Source organism: Pleurodeles waltl, chromosome 3_1, assembly GCF_031143425.1.
Source record: "Pleurodeles waltl isolate 20211129_DDA chromosome 3_1, aPleWal1.hap1.20221129, whole genome shotgun sequence".
Classification (NCBI taxonomy): domain Eukaryota; kingdom Metazoa; phylum Chordata; class Amphibia; order Caudata; family Salamandridae; genus Pleurodeles; species Pleurodeles waltl.
The window spans coordinates 7,192,240-7,218,374 of NC_090440.1; the positions used below are offsets into that span (position 1 = coordinate 7,192,240).

General features: G+C 52.6%; 1 protein-coding gene across 1 annotated transcript in view; it reads right to left on the reverse strand.

Annotated features, from left to right (window-relative positions):
• LOC138283674 (serine-rich adhesin for platelets-like) overlaps nucleotides 1–26,135 on the reverse strand; it is a 171,958-nt gene that overhangs the window by 144,858 nt on the left and 965 nt on the right. Inside the window, exon 1 of the mRNA XM_069221624.1 lies at nucleotides 24,259–26,135. This exon is cut by the window's right edge and continues 965 nt beyond it. Coding sequence (XP_069077725.1) covers nucleotides 24,259–26,135 — 1,877 coding nt within the window. The remainder of the gene's footprint in view (nucleotides 1–24,258) is intronic.

Consider the following 26,135-nt stretch of genomic DNA (forward strand, 5'->3'; position numbering starts at 1 on the left):
GACACCGTCCAAGTGACCCCCACAGTCCAGTGACTCTTCAGCCCAAGTTTGGTGGAGGTAAGTCCTTGCCTCACCTCGCTGGGCTGCATTGCTGGGAACCGCGACTTTGCAAGCTTCTCCGGCCCCTGTGCACTTCCGGCGGAAATCCTGTGTGCACAGCCAAGCCTGGGTCCACGGCACTCTAACCTGCATTGCACGACTTTCTAAGTTGGTCTCCGGCGACGTGGGACTCCTTTGTGCAACTTCGGCGAGCACCGTTTCACGCATCCTCGTAGTGCCTGTTTCTGGCACTTCTCCGGGTGCTACCTGCTTCAGCGAGGGCTCCTTGTCTTGCTCGACGTCCCCTCTCTCTGCAGGTCCAATTTGCGACCTCCTGGTCCCTCCTGGGCCCCAGCAGCGTCCAAAAACGCCAAACGCACGATTTGCGTGTAGCAAGGCTTGTTGGCGTCCATCCGGCGGGAAAACACTACTGCACGACTCTCCAAGGCGTGGGGGATCCATCCTCCAAAGGGGAAGTCTCTAGCCCTTGTCGTTCCTGCAGTATTCACAGTTCTTCAGCCTAGTAAGAGCTTCTTTGCACCAACCGCTGGCATTTCTTGGGCATCTGCCCATCTCCGAGCTGCTTGTGACTTTTGGACTTGGTCCCCTTGTTCCACAGGTACCTTCAGACAGGAATCCATCGTTGTTGCATTGCTGATTTGTGTTTTCCTTGCATTCTCCCTCTAACACGACTATTTTGTCCTTAGGGGAACTTTAGTGCACTTTGCACTCACTTTTCAGGGTCTTGGGGAGGGTTATTTTTCTAACTCTCACTATTTTCTAATAGTCCCAGCGACCCTCTACAAGGTCACATAGGTTTGGGGTCCATTCGTGGTTCGCATTCCACTTCTGGAGTATATGGTTTGTGTTGCCCCTATCCCTATGTTTCCCCATTGCATCCTATTGTAACTATACATTGTTTGCACTGTTTTCTAAGACTATACTGCATATTTTTGCTATTGTGTATATATATCTTGTGTATATTTCCTATCCTCTCACTGAGGGTACACTCTAAGATACTTTGGCATATTGTCATAAAAATAAAGTACCTTTATTTTTAGTATAACTGTGTATTGTGTTTTCTTATGATATTGTGCATATGACACTAAGTGGTACTGTAGTAGCTTCACACGTCTCCTAGTTCAGCCTAAGCTGCTCTGCTAAGCTACCATTATCTATCAGCCTAAGCTGCTAGACACCCTATACACTAATAAGGGATAACTGGGCCTGGTGCAAGGTGCAAGTACCCCTTGGTACTCACTACAAGCCAGTCCAGCCTCCTACACTGAGCAGAAAGACCATTGCATAAATCTCCTGGGTCAGTTTTCAGAACTCTTCTATACTGTGCCAGGTACCACTTCTTGGTGTGAGCACACTATAGATACTGGAGACAGTTTACCTGTCAAAAGTAAGATCTATAGGCAGCCTGACCATGCCAGGGACTGCATAAAGCAAGAGGTGCAGAAAATGCTGGAACTAGGAGTGGTTGCGCACTCAGAAAGTCCATGGGCTTCTCCTGTGGTACTTGTACCAAAACCCCATTCCAAAGATGGAAAGAAGGAAATGCGGTTTTGTGTAGACTACAGAGGTCTCAACCAGGTAACCAAAACTGATGCTCACCCTATACCCAGGGCAGATGAGCTCATAGATACACTGGCATCTGCCAAGTATCTAAGCACTTTTGATTTGACTGCAGGGTATTGGCAGATCAAATTGTCAGAAGATGCTAAACCTAAAACTGCATTTTCAACCATTGGAGGCCATTACCAATTTACAGTAATGCCTTTTGGATTGAAAAATGCACCTGCCACTTTTCAAAGGTTGGTGAACACAGTCCTGCAAGGGCTGGAGGCTTTCAGTGCAGCATATTTGGACGATATAGCTGTCTTTAGCTCCAGCTGGGATGATCACCTGGTCCACCTATGGAAAGTTTTGGAGGCCCTGCAAAAGGCAGGCCTCACTATCAAGGCTTCAAAGTGCCAGATAGGGCAGGGTAAGGTGGTTTATCTGGGACACCTTGTTGGAGGGGAACAGATTGCACCACTACAGGGGAAAATCCAAACAATTATTGATTGGGTTCCCCCTACCACTCAGACTCAGGTGAGAGCCTTCCTAGACCTCACTGGGTATTACAGGAGGTTCATTAAGAACTATGGTTCCATTGCAGCCCCTCTTAATGACCTCACATCCAAGAAAATGCCTAAAAAGGTATTATGGACAGCAAACTGTCAGAAAGCTTTTGAGGAGCTGAAGCAGGCCATGTGCTCTGCACCTGTCCTGAAAAGCCCTTGTTACTCTAAAAACTTCTATGTCCAGACTGATGCATCTGAATTAGGAGTAGGGGCAGTCCTATCACAACTTAATTCTGAGGGCCAGGATCAACCTGTTGCTTTTATTAGTAGGAGGTTGACCCCTAGAGAAAAGCGTTGGTCTGCCATAGAGAGGGAGGCCTTTGCTGTGGTCTGGGCTCTGAAGAAGTTGAGGCCATACCTGTTTGGCACTCACTTCATTGTTCAGACAGACCACAAACCTCTACTTTGGCTAAAACAAATGGAAGGTGAAAATCCTAAATTGTTGAGGTGGTCCATCTCCCTACAGGGAATGGACTATACAGTGGAACATAGACCTGGGAGTAGCCACTCCAATGCAGATGGACTCTCCAGATATTTCCACTTAGACAATGAAGACTCATCAGGTCATGGCTAGTCTTATTGTCCTTCGTTTGGGGGGGGGGGTTGTGTAGGAAAGTACCATCTTGCCTGGCATGTTACCCCCATTTTTCACTGTATATATGTTGTTTTAGTTGTATGTGTCACCTGGACCCTGTCACCCAGGGCCCCAGTGCTCATAAGTGTGCCTGAATGTGTTACCTGTGTAGTGACTAACTGTCTCACTGAGGCTCTGCTGATCAGAACCTCAGTGGTTATGCTCTCTCATTTCTTTCAAATTGTCACTAACAGGCTAGTGACCAATTTTACCAATTTACATTGGCTTACTGGAACACCCTTATAATTCCCTAGTATATGGTACTGAGGTACCCAGGGTATTGGGGTTCCAGGAGATGCCTATGGGCTGCAGCATTTCTTTTGCCACCCATAGGGAGCTCTGACAATTCTTACACAGGCCTGCCACTGCAGCCTGAGTGAAATAATGTCCACGTTATTTCACAGCCATTTTACACTGCACTTAAGTAACTTATAATCACCTATATGTCTAACCTTTACCTGGTAAAGGTTAGGTGCAAAGTTACTTAGTGTGAGGGCACCCTGGCACTAGCCAAGGTGCCCCCACATTGTTCAGGGCCAATTCCCCGGACTTTGTGAGTGCGGGGACACCATTACACGCGTGCACTACATATAGGTCACTACCTATATGTAGCTTCACAATGGTAACTCCGAATATGGCCATGTAACATGTCTATGATCATGGAATTGCCCCCTCTATGCCATCCTGGCATAGTTGGCACAATCCCATGATCCCAGTGGTCTGTAGCACAGACCCTGGTACTGCCAAACTGCCTTTCCTGGGGTTTCACTGCAGCTGCTGCTGCCAACCCCTCAGACAGGCATCTGCCCTCCTGGGGTCCAGCCAGGCCTGGCCCAGGATGGCAGAACAAAGAACTTCCTCTGAGAGAGGGTGTTACACCCTCTCCCTTTGGAAAATGGTGTGAAGGCAGGGGAGGAGTAGCCTCCCCCAGCCTCTGGAAATGCTTTCTTGGGCACCGATGTGCCCAATTCTGCATAAGCCAGTCTACACCGGTTCAGGGGACCCCTTAGCCCTGCTCTGGCGTGAAACTGGACAAAGGAAAGGGGTGTGACCACTCCCCTGACCTGCACCTCCCCTGGGAGGTGTCCAGAGCTCCTCCAGTGCGCTCCAGACCTCTGCCATCTTGGAAACAGAGGTGCTGCTGGCACACTGGACTGCTCTGAGTGGCCAGTCCCACCAGGTGACGTCAGAGACTCCTTCTGATAGGCTCCTTCAGGTGTTGCTAGCCTATCCTCTCTCCTAGGTAGCCAAACCCTCTTTTCTGGCTATTTAGGGTCTCTGTCTCTGGGGAAACTTTAGATAACGAATGCAAGAGCTCATCCGAGTTCCTCTGCATCTCGCTCTTCACCTTCTGCCAAGGAATCGACTGCTGACCGCGCTGGAAGCCTGCAAAACTGCAACATAGTAGCTAAGACGACTACTGCAACTCTGTAACGCTGATCCTGCCGCCTTCTCGACTGTTTTCCTGGTGGTGCATGCTGTGGGGGTAGTCTGCCTCCTCTCTGCACTAGAAGCTCCGAAGAAATCTCCCGTGGGTCGACGGAATCTTCCCCCTGCAACCGCAGGCACCAAAAAGCTGCATTACCAGTCCCTTGGGTCTCCTCTCAGCACGACGAGCGAGGTCCCTCGAATCCAGCAACTCTGTCCAAGTGACTCCCACAGTCCAGTGACTCTTCAGTCCAAGTTTGGTGGAGGTAAGTCCTTGCCTCCCCACGCCAGACTGCATTGCTGGGAACCGCGACTTTTTCAGCTACTCCGGCCTCCGTGCACTTCCGGCGGAAATCCTTTGTGCACAGTCCAGCCTGGGTCCACTGCACTCTAACCTGCATTGCACGACCTCCTAAGTTGTTCTCCGGCGACGTGGGACTTCTTTGTGCGACTTCGGGTGAGCACTGTTTCATGCATCCTCATAGTGCCTGTTTCTGGCACTTCTCCAGGTGCTACCTGCTGCTGAGAGGGCTCCTTGTCTTGCTCGACATCCCCTCTCTCTCCTGACGCAATTTGCGACATCCTGGTCCTTCCTGGGCCACAGCAGCATCCAAAAACGCTTACCAGACGATTTGCAGCTAGCAAGGCTTGTTGGCGGTCTTTCGGCGGGAAAACACTTCTGCATGACTCTCCATGGCGAGAGGGATCCGTCCACCAAAGGGGAAGTCTCTAGCCCTTTTTGTTCCTGCAGAAACCTCAGCTTCTTCTGTCCAGTAGAAGCTTCTTTGCACCCACAGCTGGCATTTCCTGGGCATCTGCCCATCTCCGACTTGCTTGTGACTTTTGGACTTGGTCCCCTTGTTCCACAGGTACCCTAGATTGGAAATCCATCGTTGTTGCATTGTTGGTTTGTGTCTTTCCTGCATTATTCCCCTATCACGACTTCTTTGTCCTTTGGGGAACTTTAGTGCACTTTGCACTCACTTTTCAGGGTCTTGGGGTGGGCTATTTTTCTAACCCTTACTATTTTCTAATAGTCCCAGCGACCCTCTACAAGGTCACATAGGTTTGGGGTCCATTCGTGGTTCGCATTCCACTTTTGGAGTATATGGTTTGTGTTGCCCCTATCCCTATGTGTCTCCATTGCATCCTATTGTAACTATACATTGTTTGCACTGTTTTCTAAGACTATTACTGCATATTTTGGTATTGTGTATATATATCTTGTGTATATTTCCTATCCTCTCACTGAGGGTACACTCTGAGATACTTTGGCATACTGTCATAAAAATAAAGTACCTTTATTTTTAGTATACCTGTGTATTGTGTTTTCTTATGATATTGTACATATGACACTAAGTGGTACTGTAGGAGCTTCACTCGTCTCCTAGTTCAGCCTAAGCTGCTCTGCTAAGCTACCATTATCTATCAGCCTATGCTGCTAGACACCCTATACACTAATAAGGGATAACTGGGCCTGGTGCAAGGTGCAAGTACCCCTTGGTACTCACTACAAGCCAGTCCAGCCTCCTACACCCTGCACCCCTTCATCTCATTAAATCGCCCCACACTCCTTCATACCATTAGTTCCCCCCTGCACCGCTTCATCTCATTAGATCCCCCTGCACTCCTTCATCCCATTAGACCCCCCAGACTCCTTCCTCCCATTAGATCCCCCTGCACTCCTTCCTCCCATTAGATCCCCCCTGCACTCCTTTATCCCATTAGACCCCCCTGCACTCTTTCATCTCATTAGATCCCCCTGCACTCCTTCCTCCCATTAGATCTCCCTGCACTCCTTCCTCCCATTAGATCCCCCCACACTCCTTCATCCCATTAGATCCCCCCTGCACTCCTTCCTCCCATTACATCCCCTGCACTCCTTCATCCCATTAGATCGCCCTGCACTCTTTCATCCCATTTGATCCCCCTGCACTCCTTCCTCCCATTAGACCCCCCTGCACTCCTTCATCCCATTAGATCCCTCTGCACTCCTTCCTCCCATTAGAACCCCCTGCACTCCTTCATCCCATTAGATCCCCCTGCACTCCTTCCTCCCATTAGATCCCCTGGACTCCTTCATCCCATTAGACCCCCCTACACTCCTTCATCCCATTAGATCCCACCGCGCTCCTTCATCCTATTAGATCCTCCTGCACTCCTTCATCCCATTAGATCCCCCTGCACTCCTTCATCCCATTAGATCCCCTGCACTCCTTCATCCCATTGGATCCCCCCTGCACCCCTTCACCTCATTAGATCCCCCTGCACTCCTTCATCCCATTAGATCCCCTCTGCACTCCTTCATCCCATTAGATCCCCCTGAACTCCTTCATCCCATTAGATCCCCCGCACTCCTTCATCCCATTAGATCCCCCTGCACTCCTTCATCCCATTAGATCCCATGCACTCCTTCATCCCATTAGATCCCCTGCACTCCTTCATCTCATTAGATCCCCTGCACTCCTTCATCCCATTAGATCCCCTGCACTCCTTTATCTCATTAAATCCCCTGCACTCCTTCAACCTATTAGACCCCCCTGCACTCCTTCATCCCATTAGATGCCCCCTGCGCTCCTCCATCCCATTGGATCCCCCTGCACTCTATCATCCCATTAGATCCCCCTGCACTCCTTCATCCCATTAGATCCCCTGCACTCCTTGATCCCATTGGATCCCCCCTGCACCCCTTCATCTCATTAGATCCCCCTGCACTCCTTCATCCCATTACATCCCCCCTGCACTCCTTCATCCCATTAGATCCCCCTGAACTCCTTCATCCCATTAGATCCCCCGCACTCCTTCATCCCATTAGATCCCCCTGCACTCCTTCATCCCATTAGATCCCCTGCACTCCTTCATCTCATTAGATCCCCTGCACTCCTTCATCCCATTAGATCCCCTGCACTCCTTTATCTCATTAGATCCCCTGCACTCCTTCAACCCATTAGACCCCCCTGCACTCCTTCATCCCATTAGATCCCCCCTGCACTCCTCCATCCCATTGGATCCCCCTGCACGCCATCATCCCATTAGATGCCCCCTGCACTCCTTCATCCCATTAGATCCCCCTGCACTCCTTCATCTCATTAGATCCTCCTGTACTCTTTCATCCCATTAGATCCTCCTGCACTCTTTCATCTCATTAGATCCTCCTGCACTCCTTCATCCCATTAGATCCCCTGCACTCCATCTCATTAGATCCCCCTGCACTCCTTCCTCCCATTAGATCCCACCCCACGTCTCCTTCCTCTTCTGCCCCCTTATATGTCACCCCACCCTCTTCTTCTGCCCTGATGTCCCCCTTCTCCTTCCTCTTCTTCCCCTTTAGATGCCACTCCCACCCCGTCCTTCCTCGTTTGCCCCCTTACATGCCACCAACCCTCTCCTTCCTCTTCTGCCCCCTAGATGCCACCCCACCCTCTCCTTCTTCTTCTGTCCCCTTAGATGCCACCTTCACCCTCTTCCCCCTTAGATGCCACCCCACCCTCTCCTTCCTCTCCAGTCCCCTTGGATGCCACCCCACCCTCTCCTTCCTCCTCTGCCCCATTAGATGCCACCCCCACACTCTAATTCCTATTCTGCCCCCTTAGATGCCACCCCGCTTTCATCTTCCTCTTCTGCCCCCTTACATGCTACCCCCACCCTCTCCTTCCTCTTCTGCCCCTTTGGATGCCACCCTACCCTCTCCTTCCTCTTCTGCCCCTTTAGATGCCACCCCACCCTCTTCTTCTGCTCCCTGTAGATGCCCTCTTCTCCTTCCCCTTCTGCCCCCTTAGATACCACCCCTCACTCCTGTTCCCCCTCCAGTAGTCTCTCTCCGCTATCTTGCTTCCCTCCCAGTCTCTACTTTCCACCCTGGTTACCAGCGGGTACGGTTCCCACTGCTGTTCGTTCTCATACCTAAAACTCTACACATAATGTGCCCCAGGTCAAGGATTTGTTTCTAATAAAAATACATTCTCATTGTGTATTCTTAAGTGTGTCTATTCAAGTTAAAAGGAGGGTTGGTACCAACTAACACCAACTACTGCTAGAGGCCTCACTGGACAGATCGTTGCCCAGAATGCACCACCCTCATAAAATGCACCACCAAATGCACCACCCTCATAAAATGCACCACCCTCATATAATGCACCACCTTCATACAATGCACCACCCTCATATAATGCACCAACCTCATAATGCACTATCGTCATATAATGCACCACCTTCATAAAATACACCACCCTCATATAATGCACCACCCTCATGAAATGCACCACTGCCATATAATGCACAAACCTCATATAATGTGCCAACCTCATAAAATGCACCACCCTCATATAATGCACCACCCTCATACAGTTCACCAACCTCATATAATGCACCACCCTATGCAATGCACTTCCCTCATATAATGCACCACCCTCATAAAATGCACCACCCTCATATAATGCATCACCCTCATACAATTCACCACCTTCATATAATGCACCACCCTCCTAAAATGCACCACCCCCATACAATGCACCACCCTCATATAATGAAGCACCCTCATACAATGAACCGCCCTCATATAATGCACCACCCTCATACAATGCACCACTGTCATATAATGCACCACCTTCATAAAAATCACCACTGTCATACAATACGCTACCTTTATACAATGCACCTCACTCATACAATGCACCACCCTCATGTAATGCACCTCCCTCATATAATGCCCGACTCTTATAAAATGCACCACCCTCATATAACGCACCACCCTCATAAAATGCACCACCTTAATACAATGCACCACCGTCATATAATGCACCACCCTCATAAAATGCACCACCGCCACATAATGCACCACCCTCATAAAATGCACAAACCTCATATAATGCACAAACCTCATAAAATGCACCTCCCTCATATAATGCACGACCCTCATACAGTTCACCAACCTCATATAATGCATTACTCTATGCAATGCACCTCTCTCATATAATGCACCACCCTCATAAAATGCACCAACCTCATATAATGCAGTACCCTCATATAATACACCATCCTCATAAAATGCACCACCTTAATACAATGCACCACCCTCATGTAATGCACCACCCTCATATAATGCCCAAATATAAATTGCATAGGATATAATTACGGGCTATCTGTCATGTTGTGATGGCGTAACCTGTCCACTGACAACTACATTAGGCCCTAGGTCTTCACTGCCATCATATAATGCACCACCATCGTACAATGCACCACCTTCATACAATGCACCACCCTCATATAATGCACCACCCCCATAAAATGCACCACTGTCATACAATGCACTACCTTCATACAATGCACCACCCTCATATAATGCACCACCCTCATACAATGCACCACTCTCATATAATGCACCAACCTCATCTAATGCCCCACCCTCATAAAATGCACCACCCTCATAAAATGCACCACATTAATACAATGCACCACCCTAATATAATGCACCACACTCATATAATGCAGTACCCTCATATAATGCACAACCCTCATAAAATGCATCACCTTAATACAAAGCACCACCCTCATATAATGCACCACCCTCATAAAATGCACCAACCTCATATAATGCAGTACCCTAATATAATATACAACCCTCAAAATGCACCAATCTCATATAATGCACAACCCTCATAAAATGCACCACCCTCATATAATGCCCAAATATAAATCCCATAGGATATAATTACGGGCTATCCGTCATGTTGTGATGGAGTAATTAGTCCACTGACAACTAAATCAGGCCTTAGGTCTTCACTGCCATAGGGTCCATGGACAGCAGGGAGTCAGCACCACGGACAGCAGGGAGTTAGATAGGAAACACAGGGTGCTGAGGTCAGCACCTGAAACACAGGGTGCTGAGGTCTGCACCATGGACAGCAGGGAGTTAGATAGGAAACACAGGGAGCAGAGGTCAGCACCATGGACAGCAGGGAGTTAGATAGGAAATACAAGGTGGGTCAGCACCACGGACAACAGGGAGTTAGATAGGAAACACAGGGAGCTGAGGTCAGCACCACGGACAGCAGGGAGTTAGATAGGAAACACAGGGTGCTGAGGTCAGCACCATGGACCGAAGGGAGTTAGATAGGAAACAAAGGGTGCTGAGGTCAGTCCCATGGACAGTAGCGAGTTAGATAGGAAACACAGGGAGCTGAGGTCAGCACCATAGACCGCAGTGAATGGTACAAGAGCTAAGGGAGCAGTGGGTCAGCACCACGGACAGCAGGGAGTTAGGTAGGTAACAGAGGGAGCTGAGGTCAGCACCATGGACCGCAGGGAGTTAGATAGGAAACACAGGGTGCCAAGGTCAGTACCATGGACTGCAGAGGTCAGCACCATGGACAGCAGGGAGTTAGATAGGAAACACAGGGAGCCGAGGTCAGCACCACGGACCACAGGGAGTTAGATAGTAAACACAGGGAGCTGAGGTCAGCACCATGGACCACATGGAGTTAGATAGGAAACACTGGGTGCTGATGTCAGCACCATGGACAGCAGGGAGTTAGATAGGGAACACATGGTGCAGAGGTCAGCACCATGGACATTAGGGAGTTAGAGAGGAAAACACAGGGAGCTGAGTTCGGCACCATCGACCGCAGGGAGTTAGATAGGAAACAGGGTGCCAAGGTCAGTACCATGGACTGCAGAGGTCAGCACCACACACAGCAGGGAGTTAGATAGGAAACACAGGGAGCTGAGGTCAGCACCATGGACCGCAGGGAGTTAAAGAGGAAACACAGGGTGCTGAGGTCAGCACCACAGACAGCAAGGAGTTAGATAGGAAACACAGGGAGCTGAGGTCAGAACCACAGACAGCAGGGAGCTGCACAGATCATACAGGGAGCTGTACAGGAGACAGAGGGAGCTGTGCTCAGCACCGTGGACAGCAGGGAGTTAGAGAGGAAACACAGGGTGCTGAGGTCAGCACCACAGACAGCAGGGAGTTAAATAGAAAACACAGGGTGCTGAGGTTAGCACCACGGACAGCAGGGAGTAAGGGAGGAAACACAGGGAGCTGAGGTCAGCACCACGGACCGCAGGGAGTTAGATAGGAAACACAGGGTGTGTCAGCACCACGGACAGCAGGGAGTTAGATAGGAAACACAAGGGAGCTGAGGTCAGGACCACGGACACCAGGGAGTTAGATAGGAAACAAAGAGTGCTGAAGTCAGCACCATGGACAGCAGGGAGTAAGGGAGGAAACACAGGGAGCTGAGGTCAGCACCATGGACAGCAGGGAGTTAGATAGGAAACATAGGGTGTGTCAGCACCACGGACAGCAGGGAGTTAGATAGGAAACACAGGGAGCTGAGGTCAGGACCACGGACACCAGGGAGTTAGATAGGAAACAGAGAGTGCTGAAGTCAGCACCACGGACAGCAGGGAGTAAGGGAGGAAACACAGGGAGCTGAGGTCAGCACCACAGACCGCAGGGAGATAGATAGGAAACACAGGGTGCTGAGGTCAGCACCATGGACAGCAGGGAGTAAGGGAGGAAACACAGGGAGCTGAGGTCAGCACCACAGACCGCAGGGAGTTAGATAGGAAACACAGGGTGCTGAGGTCAGCACCATGGACAGCAGGGAGTTAGATAGGAAACACAGAGGGGGTTATTCTAACTTTGGAGGAGTGTTAATCCGTCCCAAAAGTGACGGTAAAGTGACGGATATACCACCAGCCGTATTACGAGTTCCATAGGATATAATGGACTCGTAATACGGCTGGTGGTAAATCCGTCACTCTTCCGTCACTTTTGGGACGGATTAACACTTCCTCCAAAGTTAGAATAACCCCCAGAGTGCTGAGGTCAGGACCACGGACACCAGGGAGTGAGATAGGAAACACAGGGTGCTGAGGTCAGCACCATGGACAGCAGGGAGTTAGATGGGAAACACAGGGTGCTGAGGTCAGCACCATGGACACCAGGGAGTTAGATAGGAAACAAAGGGGGTTATTACAACTTTGGAGGAGGTGTTAATCCGTCCCAGAAGTGACGGTAAAGTGACGGAAATACCACCAGCAGTATTACGAGTCCATTATATCCTATGGAACTCGTAATACGGCTGGTGGTATATCCGTCACTTTACAGTCACTTTTGGGACGGATTAACACCTCCTCCAAAATTGTAATAACCCCCAAAGAGTGCTGAGGTCAGCACCATGGACAGCAGGGAGTTAGATAGGAAACACAGAGTGCTGAGATCAGGACCACGGACACCAGGGAGTGAGATAGGAAACACAGGGTGCTGAGGTCAGCACCATGGACAGCAGGGAGTTAGATAGGAAACACAGGGTGCTGAGGTCAGCACCATGGACAGCAGGGATTTAGTTAGGAAACACAGGGTGCTGAGGTGTTAGGAAACACAGGATGCTGAGGTCAGGACCACGGACAGAAGGGAGTTAGATAGGAAACACAGGGTGCTGAGGTCAGGACCACAGACAGAAGGGAGTTAGATAGGAAACACAGGGTGCTGAGGTCTGCACGATGGACAGCAGGGAGTTAGCGAGGAAACACAGGCTGCTGAAGTCAGCACCATGGACAGCAGGGAGTTAGAGAGGAAACACAGGGAGCTGAGGTCAGCACCACGGACCGCAGGGAGTTAGATAGGAAACACAGGGAGCAGAGGTCAGCACCATGGACAGCAGGGAGTTAGATAGGAAACCCAGGGTGTGTCAGCACCACGGACAGCAGGGAGTTAGATAGGAAACACAGGGTGTGTCAGCACCACGGACAGCAGGGAGTTAGATAGGAAACACAGGGAGCTGAGGTCAGGACCACGGACACCAGGGAGGTAGATAGGAAACAAAGGGGGTTATTACAACTTTGGAGGAGGTGTTAATCCGTCCCAGAAGTGACGGTAAAGTGACGGATATACCACCAGCAGTATTACGAGTCCATTATATCCTATGGAACTCGTAATACGGCTGGTGGTATATCCGTCACTTCACCGTCACTTTTGGGACGGATTCACACCTCCTCCAAAGTTGTAATAACCCCCAAAGAGTGCTGAGGTCAGCACCATGGACAGCAGGGAGTTAGATAGGAAACACAGAGTGCTGAGGTCAGGACCACGGACACCAGGGAGTGAGATAGGAAACACAGGGTGCTGAGGTCAGCACCATGGACAGCAGGGAGTTAGATAGGAGTTAGATAGGAAACACAGGGTGCTGAGGTCAGCACCATGGACAGCAGGGAGTTAGTTAGGAAACACAGGGTGCTGAGGTGTTATTTAGGAAACACAGGATGCTGAGGTCAGGACCACGGACAGAAGGGAGTTAGATAGGAAACACAGGGTGCTGAGGTCAGCACCTGAAACACAGGGTGCTGAGGTCTGCACGATGGACAGCAGGGAGTTAGCGAGGAAACACAGGCTGCTGAGGTCAGCACCATGGACCGCAGGGAGTTAGATAGGAAACACAGGGTGCTGAGGTCAGCACTACGGACAGCAGGGAGCTGCACAGATCATACAGGGAGCTGTACAGGAGACAGAGGGAGCTGTGCTCAGCACTGTGGACAGCAGGGAGTTAGAGAGGAAACACAGGGTACTGAGGTCAGCACCACGGACAGCAGGGAGTTAGATAGGAAACACAGGGTGCTGAGGTCAGCACCACGGACAGCAGGGAGTTAGATAGGAAACACAGAGAGCTGAGGTCAGCACCACAGACCGCAGGGAGTTAGATAGGAAACACAGGGTGCTGAGGTCAGCACCATGGACAGCAGGGAGTTAGATAGGAAACACAGGGTGCTGAGGTCAGCACCATGGACAGCAGGGAGTTAGTTAGGAAACACAGGGTGCTGAGGTGTTAGTTCGGAAATACAGGGTGCTGAGGTCAGGACCACGGACAGCAGGGAGTTAGTTAGGAAACACAGGCCCTCATTCTGACCTTGGCGGTCGGCGGAGAGGCGGCGGTCGGACCGCGAACAGACTGGCGGTATTAAAAATGGCATTCTGACCGCGGCGGTCACCGCCGCGACCGACCGCCACTTCCCCACTCCGACAGCCACGGCGGTCATGACCGACGGGCTGGAGTCTGCGCACTCCGGTCCGGCGGTCGACCCAAGACCGCCAACGGTATCATGACCCTGCTCACCGCCGCGGTTTCTGGCGTTCGGGAACCGCCATGCGAACCATGGCGGTAGGCACTATCGGGGCCAGGGAATTCCTTCCCTGGCACTGATAGGGGTCTCCCCCACCCCCCACTGCCCCCCCGAGTCCTCCCCCCACACCCTCCACCCCCCTGCCACCCGCCAGAGGTGGTACGAACCCCCTCCCCACCCCCACCCCGACATGCACATACACGCACCCCGACATGCACACACCCCCAACATGCACATATACACACCCCCTACACACACACATACACAACGGGGACACATACCCGCACACATACATGCCGACATGCGCACCCGCCGAACTACACACATTGCCCATAGGCACAGCAGCACTCCCCGCCCGCATGCACGCACTCACACACCCCCTCTACACACTCACACGCACACATCACACAACACCCCCCCACCCCCTCCCCTCACGGACGATCAACTTACCTTGTGCGTTGGTCCTCCGGGAGGTGACAGGAGCCATGGGGAGGTGACCGCCAACAGAAGACCGCCAACAGAAGACCGCCACACAGAAATGTGGGTCGTAATTCTGTGGGCGGTGTTCTGCTGGCGTGGCGGTGGAGGTTGACCAGTCTCCACTTTCCCGCCGACCGCCAGTGTGGCTGCTGGCGGTTTTCCGGCGGAACGCTCCCAGCGGTCAGAATGCGCACAGCGGCATACCGCCGCGGTCGGCGGTCTTCACTGCGGCGGTACTTCACTTCACTGCTTGCGAAAAGACCGCCAAGGTCAGAATGACCCCCACAGGGTGCTGAGGTCAGGACCACGGACAGCAGGGAGTTAGTTAGGAAACACAGGGTGCTGAGGTCAGGACCACGGACAGAAGGGAGTGAGATAGGAAACACAGGGTGCTGAGGTCAGCACCATGGACACCAGGGAGTTAGATAGGAAACAAAGGGGGTTATTACAACTTTGGAGGAGGTGTTAATCCGTCCCAGAAGTGACGGTAAAGTGACGGAAATACCACCAGCAGTATTACGAGTCCATTATATCTATGGAACTCGTAATACGGCTGGTGGTATATCCGTCACTTTACAGTCACTTTTGGGACGGATTAACACCTCCTCCAAAGTTGTAATAACCCCCAAAGAGTGCTGAGGTCAGCACCATGGACAGCAGGGAGTTAGATAGGAAACACAGAGTGCTGAGGTCAGGACCACGGACACTAGGGAGTGAAATAGGAAACACAGGGTGCTGAGGTCAGCACCATGGACAGCAGGGAGTTAGATAGGAAACACAGGGTGCTGAGGTCAGCACCATGGACAGCAGGGAGTTAGTTAGGAAACACAGGGTGCTGAGGTGTTAGTTAGGAAACACAGGATGCTGAGGTCAGGACCACGGACAGAAGGGAGTTAGATAGGAAACACAGGGTGCTGAGGTCAGGACCACGGACAGAAGGGAGTTAGATAGGAAACCCAGGGTGCTGAGGTCAGCACCTGAAACACAGGGTGCTGAGGTCTGCACGATGGACAGCATGGAGTTAGCGAGGAAACACAGGCTGCTGAAGTCAGCACCATGGACAGCAGGGAGTTAGAGAGGAAACACAGGGAGCTGAGGTCAGCACCATGGACCGCAGGGAGTTAGATAGGAAACACAGGGTGCTGAGGTCAGCACTACGGACAGCAGGGAGCTGCACAGATCATACAGGGAGCTGTACAGGAGACAGAGGGAGCTGTGCTCAGCACTGTGGACAGCAGGGAGTTAGAGAGGAAACACAGGGTACTGAGGTCAGCACCACGGACAGCAGGGAGTTAGATAGGAAACACAGGGTGCTGAGGTCAGCACCACGGACAGCAGGGAGTTAGATAGGAAACACAGGGAGCTGAGGTCAGCACCATGGACAGCAGGGAGTTAGATAGGAAACACAGGGTGTGTCAGCACCACGGACAGCAGGGAGTTAGATAGGAAACACAGGGAGCTGAGGTCAGGACCACGGACACCAGGGAGTTAGATAGGAAACAAAGAGTGCTGAAGTCAGCACCATGGACAGCAGGGAGTAAGGGAGGAAACACAGGGAGCTGAGGTCAGCACCACAGACCGCAGGGAGTTAGATAGGAAACACAGGGTGCTGAGGTCAGCACCATGGACAGCAGGGAGTTAGATAGGAAACACAGAGTGCTGAGGTCAGGACCACGGACACCAGGGAGTGAGATAGGAAACACAGGGTGCTGAGGTCAGCACCCTGTGTTTCCTATCTAACTCCCTGCGGTCTGTGGTGCTGACCTCAGCTCCCTGTGTTTCCTCCCTTACTCCCTGCTGTCCATGGTGCATGGACAGCAGGGAGTTAAATAGGAAACACAGGGTGCTGAGAGTCAGCACCATGGACAGCAGGGAGTTAGTTAGGAAACACAGGGTGCTGAGGTGTTAGTTCGGAAATACAGGGTGCTGAGGTCAGGACCACGGACAGCAGGGAGTTAGTTAGGAGTTAGTTAGGAAACACAGGGTGCTGAGGTCAGGACCACGGACAGCAGGGAGTTAGTTAGGAAACACAGGGTGCTGAGGTCAGGACCACGGACAGAAGGGAGTTAGATAGGAAACACAGGGTGCTGAGGTCTGCACCTGAAACACAGGGTGCTGAGGTCTGCACGATGGACAGCAGGGAGTTAGATAGGAAACACAAGGAGCTGAGGTCAGCACCATGGACAGCAGGGAGTTAGAGAGGAAACACAGGGTGCTGAGGTCAGCACCACAGACAGCAGGGAGTTAGATAGGAAACACAGGGTGCTGAGGTCAGCAGCAGGGAGTGAGAAAGGAAACACAGAGTGCTGAGGACAGCACCACAGACAGCAGGGAGTTAGATAGGAAACACAGGGTTCTGAGGTCAGCACCATGGACATCAGGGAGTTAGAGAGGAAACACAGGGTGCTAAGGTCAGCACCATGGACAGCAGGGAGTTTGAGAGGAAACACAGGGAGCTGAGGTCAGCACCATGGGCAGCAGCGAGTTAGATAGGAAACACAGGGTGCTGAGGTCAGCACCATGGACATCAGGGAGTTAGAGAGGAAACACATGGTGCTGCGGTCTGCACCACGGACAGCAGGGAGTGAGATAGGAAACACAGGGTGCTGAGGTCTGCACCATGGACAGCAGGGAGTTAGATAGGAAACACAGGGTGCTAAGGTCAGCACCACGGACATCAGGGAGTTAGAGAGGAAACACAGGGAGCTGAGGTCAGCACCACAGACAGCAAGGAGTTAGATAGGAAACACAGGGTGCTGAGGTCAGCACCACGGACAGCAGGGAGTTAGATAGGAAACACAGGGTGCTGAGGTCAGCACCATGGACATCAGGGAGTTAGAGAGGAAACACAGGGAGCTTAGGTCAGCACCATGGACCGCAGGGAATGGTACAAGAGCTAAGGGAGCGGTGGGTCAGCACCACGGACAGCAGGGAGCTGTGTCGATCATAAAGAAAGCTGTGTATCAGCACCATGGACAGCAGGGAGCTGCATCGATGCTACAGGGAGCTGTACAGGAGAGAGAGGGAGATGTGTGCCCCCTTCTCACAGGGCACAGCAAGGGGCATCTTTGTAGGGGCAGGGTCATGTGATAACTGCCCTCTCTCACAGTGCACAGGAGAGGGTGTCTTTTGAGGATGGTAGGTGGGAAGGCTATATTTCACTCGAGGCTTGTTCATTCTGTCCTTTATGAGGGACGCCCCACCGTCATGTAGAACAGAATGAACAAGCCTCATGGCCAGGCCCCACAGCAGAATATGGTGTATTCTTGAGTGTGTCCATTCATATTGAAAGGAGGGTTGGAACCACCTAACAGCAACTACTGCTGTAGGCCTCACTGGAAAGATCGTTGCTCAGAATGCACCACCCTCATACAATGCACCACCCTCATACAATGCACCACCCTCATATAACGCACCACCCTGATATAATGCACCACCTTCATAAAATGCCCCACCCTCATATAATGCACCACCTTCATATAATGCTCCACCCTCATACAATGCTACACCTTCACAAAATGCACCATCCTCATATAATGCACCACCTTTATCAAATGAACCACTCTCATAAAATGCACCAACCTCCACCCTAATACAATGCACCAACCTCATATAATGCATCACCCTCATATTATGCACCACCCTCATAAAACACACCACCCTCATATAATGCACAGGTGCTTCGTGGGTTACAATCCACTCAGTTTTCTGACTCAATCTGGTGTATTCACATGGGACTTTGTTTAGTTGTTGGAGGACGGGTTACTCCATCCCACTGTGACAGATGTCCTGTCCGCCCAAATATAAATCCCATAGGATATAATTTCAGGCTATCCGTCATGTTCTGATGGAGTAACCCGTCCACTGACAACTAAATCAGGCCCTAGTTCTTCACTGCCATAGGGTCCATGGAGAGCAGAGGGTCAGCACCACGGACAGCAGCGAGTTAGACAGGAAACACAGGGAGCTGTACAGGTGACAGAGGGAGCTGTGTCTCGGCACCGTGGACAGCAGGGAGCTGCAGAGATCATACAGGGAGCTGTACAGGAGACAGAGGGAGCTGTGTCTCAGCACCATGGACAGAAGGGAGCTGCATACATGCTTCAGGGAGCTGTACAGGAGAGAGAGGGAGCTGTGTGCCCCTTTCTCACAGGGCACAGCAAGGGGCATCTTTGTAGGGGCAGGGTCATGTGATATCTACCCTTCTCACAGGGCACAGCAAGGGGCATCTTTGTAGGGGCAGGGTCATGTGATAACTGCCCTCTCTCACAGTGCACAGGAGAGGTGGTAGGTGGGAAGGCTATATTTCACTCGAGGCTTGTTCATTCTGTCCTTTATGAGGGACACCCCACCCTCATGGCCGATAGGACACAGGACCATAGGGCCCCGGTGTCAGCCTTTACCATGATATCAGAGTTTACACCCTGGGCCCTCCTGGATGACGTCGCCAGGCTCCTCCTTCAGCGTGCATCTTGTACTCAATCACACAGCACTGGGGGTAGGACCAGGTGTGGGGAGGGGTGTCCCACTGTGTTTTAGGGTCGGATTGGGATCATAATTAGGCTCCGGAAGTCCCCAAAAAGTGGCCACTGGACTCATTTTTAGAGAAATGTGACAGGGGCGGGGTCAGGTGAGGCCGCTGCTATTGCTCCAGTAACAGAAAGGTGGGGGCCAAAGGCCACAAGATCACCAGCCCAGAGCCCCCTCCTTCCAGCCCCCCATAATCTCAGGGCGGCCGCTGGCAGGGGAGGGGTTAACAAACACACACTGCTGCGTCTCCGGGGCTGGGCTGAAAAGGATCCAGTGGTCACACAATGACCTGCCCCCCCTCCAGCGAGGCCCTGCAATGGGCGGGGGATGGGGCCAGAGGAAGGAATTGCTTCTGGGCATGGCCCTCCCGCAGGGGGCCGAGGGGAGACTGCCCCCAGGGAGGGCATCTCAGCCTAAACCCCCTCCATCCCATCCCAAGGAGGGATGCTCTCCTGCCGCGGGCGCTAACAGAGGCCCTGAGACGCGGCCCCAGGTACCCTCAGGCATTGCCCCTGGCCCGACTGCCGCCTTCCGAGGCCGGCCCCGTTATGGGGGGCAGGCCCTTGGATGGGGAGGGGGTGAGTAATGTCAAGGTCTCAGGATGCTGAGGTCTCATTCGCCAGATCTGGGATCCAATCCCAGCCTCGGATCGCAACCAAAAAAATTTGATTTTGTAAAAAAAAATAAAAAATCCTATTGCACCCTGCGTCTTAAAGGATGAGCATCCTGGTTTCTGTGATGCGGTCTTGAGCCCCCCCGTCCACCCCCCACCCCAGTCCCGACATCACCGACCGCAACCCCTAAATCCCGTCCACCCCCTCCTCGCACGGCTCGCCTCCCCACAGCTCTAGTAACACTGTGACTGGCTTCTGCTGCAATGCCAGTGCGCTCTGTAAAGCGCTGCGCTGCTCCTTGGCGCTAGATCGGCCCATCTAAGGAACACAGAAGGGGTAGAAGGGGCGTGGTGCTGGGTATGACCCCACCCACGGTTAATGGTGGCCCCTCCCAAACACCAGCCAAACACCCACAGTACAGTCCGTGTGGACACCACAGAGCGGTCTTCAAGGTACTACAACGACTGTAGCGCCCACCTGCTCTCTGCGCTGGACTCCTCACTCACCACAGCCACAGAGTCGTTCTAGACAGGGACTCCGAGCCCCCCACTATCCAGGAGGCCAAGAGACCGTGAATACGTAGGAATCCATAGGAAACATGACCCTACATCCATAGGAAGCATGACCCTACATTTACGGGAAACATGACCCTAGATCCATAGGAAGCATGACCCTAGATCCATAGGAAGCATGACCCTATATTCAAGGGAAGCATGACCCTACATCCATAGGAAGCATGACCCTACACCCATAGGAAGCATGACCCTACATCCATAGGAAGCATGACCCTACATTCACGGGAAACATGACCCTACATCCATAGGAAGCATGACCCTACATCCATAGGAAGCATGACCCTATATTCAAGGGAAGCATGACCCTACATCCATAGGAAGCATGACCCTACATCCATAGGAAGCATGACCCTACACCCATAGGAAGCATGACCTTATATTCAAGGGAAGCATGACCCTACATCCATAAGAAGCATGACCCTACATCCATAGGAAGCATGACCCTATATTCAATGGAAACATGACCCTACATCCATAGGAAGCATGACCTTATACATCCATAAGAAGCATGACCCTACACTCATAGGAAACATGACCCTATATTCAAGGGAAACATGACCCTACATCCATAGGAAACATGACCCTACACTCAACGGAAACATAACCCTACATCCATAGGAAACATGACCCTACACTCAACGGAAACATGACTCTACATCCATATGAAACATGGCCCTACACTCAAGGGAAACATGACCCTACATTCAAGGGAAACATGACCTTACATCCACAACAAACATGACCCTACACTCAACGGAAACATGACCCTACACTCAACGGAAACATGACCCTACATTCAAGGGAAACATGACCCTACATCCATAGAAAACATGACCCTACACTCAACAGAAACATTACCCTACATCCATAGGAAGCATGACTCTACTTTCACGGGAAACATGACCCTACATCCATAGGAAACATGACCCTACATCCATAGGAAGCATGACCCTATATTCAAGGGAAACATGACCCTATATTCAAGGGAAACATGACCCTATATTCAAGGGAAACATGACCCTACATCCATAGGAAACATAACCCTACACTCAACGGAAACATGACTCTACATCCATAGGAAACATGACCCTACACTCAATGGAAACATGACCCTACATTCAAGGGAACATGACCCTACATCCATAGAAAACATGACCCTACACTCAACGGAAACATGACCCTACATCCATAGGAAACATGACCCTACATTCACGGGAAACATGACCCTACATCCATAGGAAACATAACCCTACATCCATAGGAAGCATGACCCTTCATCCATAGGAAACATGACCCCATACTCAAGGGAAACATAACCCTACATCCATAGGAAGCATGACCCTACACTCAACGGAAACATGACCCTACACTCAACGGAAACATGACTCTACACTCAACGGAAACATGACCCTAGATCCATAGGAAACATGACCCTACATTCAAGGGAAACATGACCCTACATCCATAGGAAACATGACCCTACACTCAATGGAAACATGACCATACATTCAAAGGGAACATGCCCCTACATCCATAGGAAACATGACCCTACATCCATAGGAAACATGACCCTACATCCATAGGACCCATTGCCCTACATACGTAAGACACGTCGGCATTTATTCCATCGCCCACCCTGCCGGGAGAGGTCCCTGCCCCCTCCGGAGGACCCCTAGATCCATCCCTGAAACACCAGAACCGTGCACACAGCAGCTGCCCCCTACTACCATTGCCCATACCCTCTCCCCTGTACCCACACATTTCTAGATCACCCCCATCCCCTGCACCCACACCTCTCTGCATCACCCCCCCCACACCACTCTAGATCACACCTTGTACCCTCATCCCCCTGCACCCACACCTCTCTGCATCACACCCCCACACCACTCTAGATTACACCTTGTACCCTCATCCCCCTGCACCCACACCTCTCTAGATCACACCCCCATACCTCTATAGACCACACCTTGTACCCTCATCCCCTGCACCCACACCTCTCTAGACCACCCCAACCCCCTGCATCACACCCTGTACCCCACCCCCTGCACCCACAGCTCTCTGCATCACACTCCCACACCTCTCTAGATCACACCCTCTACCCTCATACCCCCGTACCCACACATCTCTAGATCACACCCCCTGCACCCACAGCTCTCTGCATCACACCCCCACACCTCTCTAGATCACACCCTGTACCCACACCTCTCTAGATCACACCTCCACACCCTGCACCCACAGCTCTCTGCATCACACCCCCACACCTCTCTAGATCACACCCTCTACGCTCATACCCCTGCACCTACACCTCTCTAGATCACACCCCCTGCACCCACACCTCTCTGCATCACACCCCCACACCTCTCTAGACCACACCTTGTACCCTCATCCCCCTGCACCCACACCTCTCTAGATCACACCCCCATACCTCTCTAGACCACACCTTGTACCCTCATCCCCCTCACCCACAGATCTCTGCATCACACCTTCCCCACCCCCTGCACCCACAGCTCTCTGCATCACACCCCCACATCTCTCTAGATCACACCCTCTACCCTCATACCCCTGCACCCACACCTCTCTAGATCACACCGCCACACCTCTCTAGACCATACCTTGTACCCTCATCCCCCTGCACCTACACCTCTCAGCATAAGACCCCTTGTACCTCTCTAGATCACACCTTGTACCCTCATGCCCCTGAAGCCACACCTCTCTGCATCCCACCACATGTATCCACCCACTGAAGCCACACCTCTCTGCATGGAACCCTCCACCCATCCGCTGCATCACACACCTTGTACCCACCCCCTGCACCCACCTCTCCCTGCATCAACCCCTGCACCCACCTCTCTCTGCATCACCCCCTGCACCCACCTCTCCCTGCATCACCCCCTGCACCCACACCTCTCTGCACCACACCCCTTGAACCCATCCCCTGCACCCACACATCTGTTGGCGTCCACCTTCATGTGTCACACTTTCATGCACCCCCACTTTCTGTACTCTCGCTCTCTGCACCCACAGCTCCCCCCCTTCTGTACTCAACTCTCTCTGAGCCGCCGCCTCAGTGCCATGGCCCCCTACTTCCAACTCCCTGTGTCCCCACACCCACTGGTCCCCATTTCCTTACTCCAAACCCATGCCAGCTCTGTTACCCCCACCTCCGTGAGCCCCACTTGCAGACACCCAGAGCCACAGCCCACGACACCTCCCTCTTCACGTCTCTGTGCCCCAATACCTTCCTGCTTCCCCATTCTCTGCACCCATCTACCCATTCCTCATTCTATGCGCCCCATCTCCATCCGCCTCACTTCCTGCACCCACAGCACCCCGCACCCCACTCCTCTGCATCCTCACCACCCCCCCCACTCCTCTTTGTACTCTTTCTTCCAGCTTCCTACCTCCTCTCGTCCCTGTACCCCCTTCTTCCACCTTCCTGCCTCTTCTCCCTGAACCCCTTCTTCCACCTTCCTGCCTCTTCTCCCTGAACCCCTTCTTCCACCTTCCTGCCTCCACAACTCCCTGAACCCCTTCTTCCAACTTCCCGACTCCACCCCACCCTGAACCCCTTCTTCCACCTTCCTGCCTCCACACCTCCCTGAACCCCTTCTTCCTCCTTCCCGACTCCACACCACCCTGAACCCCTTCTTCCACCTCTCAACCTGCCCACCCCCAGGTACCCCAGCCCCAGGGGCACTCACCCTTGTGGATAAGCTCGTCAGTCTCCAGGTCGAACCCCAGGCGGTGGCATTTCCTCCAGAGCCCTGAAATGGTGGAGTTGAACTGTTGACTGCAGTGAGACTCCATGGCAGAGCCGGGGTGCAGTAGATACCGCTTGGACCGAAGCAGCGAACCCCCCTGAACAGGGGGCAGCCATGTCCGCTTTGCAGGCCTTGCAACACTCTCCTCACCCGGCTTAGAGGAGGCCCCCACAATCTGACCAGGGTCACTATCCAGGACCAGGCTGGTACCACCACTGATGGCCAGGCTCATACCGCCATCCTTGGTCAATGTGGACTCGCCATCCTTGGCCAAATTGTTGTCACCATCCTTGGTCAACGTGAACTCGCCATCTGGAGTCAACACAAAGTCACCATCCTTGGCCAACCCCAAGCCATCATCCTTGGTCAATGCAAATTCACCATCCTTGGCCAATCTGAAGTCTCCATCCTTAGTCAATCTGAAGCCACCATCCTTGGCCAACCCCGAGTCACCATCTTTGGTTAATGCGAATTCACCATCCTTGGTCAATGTGAAGTCACCATCCTTGGCCAATCTGAAGTCACCCTCATTGGCCAACCCCAAGCCATCATCCTTGGTTAATGCAAATTCACCATGCTTGGCCAATCTGAAGTCACTCTCTTTGGCCAACCCCAAGCCAACATCCTTGGCCATTCTCAAGTCACCTTCCTTGGCCAACACCACGCCACCATCCTTGGCCAATCTGAATTTACCATTCATTGCCAGGTACAGCCCGCCATCATGGGTTACCCTCCTATCACCATCCTTCGTCACCCTGGTGTCTTCTTCCCTGACCTCGTGGAAGGCACCGTCCCAACCGAGGCTCAGCGCTCCATCCTGTGCAAGGTCAAGGGTGAGCCCAACATTCTTCTCTAATCTTGGGCCATCATCATTGACCACCATCCCAGACCTGCCTCCCTTGGGGCTGTCTCTGGAGGTGCTGTCTCTGAGTGGGCTCATGGTGTCTTGGGAGGTGGGATCTCGGGGTGCACTACCTCCCTTGGAGCTGTCTCTGGAGGTGCTGTCTCTGTCCGGGCTCACGGTGTCTCTGGTGGAGGGGCCTCGGGCTGCACTGCCTCCCTTGGAGCTGTCTCTGGAGGTGCTGTCTCTGTCCGGGCTCACGGTGTCTCTGGTGGAGGGGCCTCGGGGTGCACTGCCTCCCTTGGGGCTGTCTCTGGAGGTGCTGTCTCTGTCTGGCCTCACGGTGTCTCTGGTGGAGGGGTCTCGGGGTGCACTGCCTCCCTTGGGGCTGTTTCTGGAGGTGCTGTCTCTGAGTGGGCTCATGGTGTCCTGGGAGGTGGGATCTCGGGGTGCACTACCTCCCTTGGAGCTGTCTCTGGAGGTGCTGTCTCTGTCCGGGCTCACGGTGTCTCTGGTGGAGGGGCCTCGGGGTGCACTGCCTCCCTTGGGGCTGTCTCTGGAGGTGCTGTCTCTGTCTGGCCTCACGGTGTCTCTGGTGGAGGGGTCTCGGGGTGCACTGCCTCCCTTGGGGCTGTCTCTGGAGGTGCTGTCTCTGTCTGGCCTCACGGTGTCTCTGGTGGAGGGGTCTCGGGGTGCACTGCCTCCCTTGGGGCTGTTTCTGGAGGTGCTGTCTCTGAGTGGGCTCATGGTGTCCTGGGAGGTGGGATCTCGGGGTGCACTACCTCCCTTGGAGCTGTCTCTGGAGGTGCTGTCTCTGTCCGGGCTCACGGTGTCTCTGGTGGAGGGGCCTCGGGGTGCACTGCCTCCCTTGGGGCTGTCTCTGGAGGTGCTGTCTCTGTCTGGCCTCACGGTGTCTCTGGTGGAGGGGTCTCGGGGTGCACTGCCTCCCTTGGGGCTGTCTCTGGAGGTACTGTCT